Raw genomic sequence first — 3,635 nt, 5'->3', positions numbered from 1 at the left:
TTTTCATTCCCCTTCTTCCCAAGTGAGCCACCCCACACCCCTCTTTCACACGTCCGTCCCCATGCCCTCCCTTCTTTGCTGCTGCTGCTAAGTCGCTTCAGTCGTTTCTGACTCTGTGCGACCCCATAGACGGCAGCCCAGCAGGCTCCCCCGTCCCTGGGATTCTCCAGGCAAGAACACTGGAGTGGGTTGCCATTTCCTTCTCCAATGCATGAAAGTGAAAAGTGAAAGTGAAGTCGCTCAGCGGTGTCCGACTGTTAGCGACCCCATGGACTGCAGCCTACCAGGCTCCTCCGTCTTGAGTCCCCCCAAAATCCTGCTGTGAGTCCCAAGATGGATCTCACCTCCCTCCACCGCGGGCCCTTTCCAGTTTCTAGGCTTCCTTCCTTTCCCTCCAAAACCACCACTCACCATTCCCCTGTCCATCAGTGTCTTCCAATCCCCGGACCTCACTAATCCCACTCCCCTTTTGCCCCTTAGAATGGACACAGGTCTAATGACAGTTGGGTCACTGCACACTCCTGAAAGGGAAATTCTCGGGGGTTTTTATCCTAAGGCCCCTGCCCAGCTCTACTCCTTCAGCTCCACCTCTCCCCTTGTTTCACATCCTCTGTCTTCTGGGTAAGAAAGTCCTAAGAAATTTCTTTGACTAAAAGAGAGGAGCTGGAACTATGAACCACAGAAGCTATGCAAACACAAAACTCAAAACCCAAGGGTAGGGGAATGGAGGGAGTTGCGTAGAGGGCCAGAGAATAAGGGCAGTGATAAGACGCTTGAAATGTCACTGAGAGTCACAGGAGGAACTGTTTGAAACCCTACACTCCCAGTGCCTGGTAGCTTTCAGAAACCAGGGCTTTTGTTTGGGTTTTGGTCTTGGGGGAAGGGAGGAATAGGAGAAACCTGACACTTTATTAAGCATCTACTATGAGCCAGACATGTTTCAAACATTATCTGGCTAAAACCATTCAACTCTGAAAGAATTTCGTGAGATTTGAGGCTTACAGAGAAAGTCAGTTCACCTCAAGTATTTAAGTGGTGGTGCCAGGATTCAAAATTAGATCAGGCTGACTCCTTTCATGGTATCACCAAGAAGAAAAAGGACAGGGGCTATCAGTGGGTGGGGGCCAGGACCAGCAGGCTTTCTGAGAAGAGACCAGAACAATACTATACACACCACACACCCACATGTCTATGGAGGAAAAAGAGCAAGTCTTCTCTTCACCTGAATGCTCTGACCTGTCCCTAAGCACTGGGGACACATGAAAGAACTAAAGAGATACAGCCAGAATCAGGGCCTGGTCTGAACCCGGGCCTGCAGCTCTCCACTCCCTTCTCAAGTCACTACTTCCTCCTCCCAGCCCTCAGGGATTAAGGGGTTCCTTGTATTTGAGGTGAAAAAAATGGCAGTTAGTGGAGAATGTATGGGATCATTATAACACACACACACAGCCCCCAGTGATATTCTGGGCACCTTGAGGGTGCTTCAGTCAGTGGCTGCCTATAGTAGCTTAATGGAGAGCAGCACTCTGGAGCTAGAGAAGCCCCACAGTTTTAGAGGGGCCACTCCTGATGTAGCACCCACAGTACTTCAGGGACTCAGTAGGAACTCCAAGGGTCTTGATATAAAGGAGGTCTAACTTTCAGACCAAAGCAGAGCGCTTCACCCAAGGACCAGGAGGAGCTAGACAAGGGCCAGTATGAAGAACTAAGAGAGACAGTGGGGAGAGCGTGTCAGAGCACGTGCAGAAAAAGACTTCCAGGGACCTCCCCTCCCAGTGCTGCGTATCAGCTGATGTTTTGCAACCTAAGAAGCCCTAATTTATCTCCAGGGCAGATGAACCTGTTTAGTTGCTGAACAGAGTTGCCTGGAGCTCAAGGTCCAGGAGGGGCGGGCAGCTTCATGGAAAAAGACACCAGGATTACAGAAAACACTGCAGTCTGAGGAAAGAGTACTCACCATTCTACCGTGGTGAGGGTCCTGGCTGCCTGCTTCTCACTGTAAGGAGACAGAGAAACATAGGAGTCAAGAGCACGGTTAACATCACCATAGTATCAACAAATGCCACACAACTACTCCCGAAGTTCCCCACAACACTTATCTGCCTCCCTCACAGAGAACCCAGCCTCTCCACAAGTCAGCATGCCAGACAGAGGCAATGGGACCTACGTGGGGAGAAAGCAACAAGTGACTCTGCAGGGCATGAAGGCAGCCACGAAGTCCTGCAGCAGGACTCAAGAGTCCTGATTCCCAATCCCAGAAAGAGAATTAAAATGCTCCGAACCCCGTTCTTTGCGGGAAAGCAAAAGAAACGCCAGCTCTGTAGAGACGGAGGATGCCCAACCAGGGCTCACTTCTGGTCCTGGTGGAAACATGAATCCACAAGAGCACTCTGCCAGCCTCTGAGTCTGGGAGCAGCACCCACCTGACCTGTTTACTGGGGGCAGAGTCCAGAGCAGAGGCCAAGAGGGAGGGGACCACAACCTGTGATCAGAAGGCAGCAGGGCTGGACGTGTCCCTCTGAGGGCACTTGACTCCAAATGAGGTGCAGGTTAGTGGGAGGAGGCCACACAACAGGGACAGAATCAGGCAAGTGCAGGCCTCAGAGTCAGTACCTGTCAAGTGGGCCCAAGCAACAGGAATGTCAGGATGGGCCTCCTTGGCCCACCTAGGGAGCCACTGAGGTAACCAGGCCCAGGTTTCACTGACAGTTTTCTTCATGCCTGCTATCCGAGCTCAGGGGGCAGTGCAGCAGTACCCCGAAGAAGGCTGTGTGGATATGTCTCCATCCGTGGCCCTCCCCGCCTCCATGGTCACAGCCCACCCTTTCCCATGGAGGCGGCAAGTCCGGGGTTGCTGCCTCACCGCCCACTGGCAAGCAGCCTCAGAGAAAGCGAGGGCGAGCGAGAAAAGGACAGGCCTGGGAGGCCCACGCTGTCCGGACCTCGGGGATCTAGTCACGGGGTGGGGGGGGGGGCGGGTCAGGCTGACAGGGGAACCCAGGTGCCCAGGTTTTGGGGGCGGAGCCTAAAGGTTCGGAGGCGGAGCCCCGAATGACAGAAGGCGGGGCTCACGAAAGCCGGTGGGGCCGGGGAGGGGCCGGGCAAGACGCGGTGGTTGCGGTTCCCAGACCGGCAGTGCACGGGGCACGGTGACTCACCCAGCCGGCGTCCGCCCGACCCTCCGGAGGCCGCGCTCTCGCAACTTCCGTCTCCCGCAGCCGCGGAGGCCACGCAGCTCCGACCCACCGCGGCGCCCCTCGGCCCAACCAATCCTACCTCCGGCCCGTGCCCGCCCTGGCCAATAGCCACGCCGAGTCCCGCCCTGCCCCCACTACGTAGCCACCGCCCTCGCTCTTCGCGCCGCTCGTTGGTCCAGTGGAGCAGACGCCCTCCCAGCCTTTAGCCTATCGGCTTCCGGGAAACGGGGCTGCGCCTGGAGGGAGGAGGTGCGGCGCCGGGGTAGAGACGCGACCAATGGGAAATCACAGCGCGTCCCTGCGGTAGCCAATGGGAGAGCAGAAAAGGGGGGCTGCAGGCGAAGGCTCCAGGGACCGGAAGTGGGGGCGGCCCGTGGCCTCCCGGTAGCGCAGTGGGGGGGCGGAGCCTCGTAGGGGCCCGGGCTTTACATCCACTTC

The 3,635-nt window shown here is 56.2% G+C and overlaps 1 protein-coding gene across 1 annotated transcript in view; it reads right to left on the bottom strand.

The window, feature by feature from the left end:
- The window catches only part of MTMR4 (myotubularin related protein 4), a 25,405-nt gene extending 22,114 nt beyond the window's left edge, over nucleotides 1–3,291 (bottom strand). Inside the window, 2 exon segments of the mRNA XM_010861641.1 lie at nucleotides 1,958–1,996; nucleotides 3,159–3,291. Of these exon segments, the coding sequence (XP_010859943.1) occupies nucleotides 1,958–1,960 (3 nt within the window). The 5' untranslated portion in view covers nucleotides 1,961–1,996; nucleotides 3,159–3,291.
- Nucleotides 3,292–3,635: the final 344 nt, after the last annotated feature.

This window comes from Bison bison, unplaced genomic scaffold (genome assembly GCF_000754665.1).
Source record: "Bison bison bison isolate TAMUID 2011002044 unplaced genomic scaffold, Bison_UMD1.0 scf7180017864472, whole genome shotgun sequence".
Taxonomy (NCBI): Eukaryota; Metazoa; Chordata; class Mammalia; order Artiodactyla; family Bovidae; genus Bison; species Bison bison.
The sequence above is the reverse complement of the archived record's forward strand: the minus strand, read 5'-3'. Positions and strand labels throughout refer to the sequence as shown.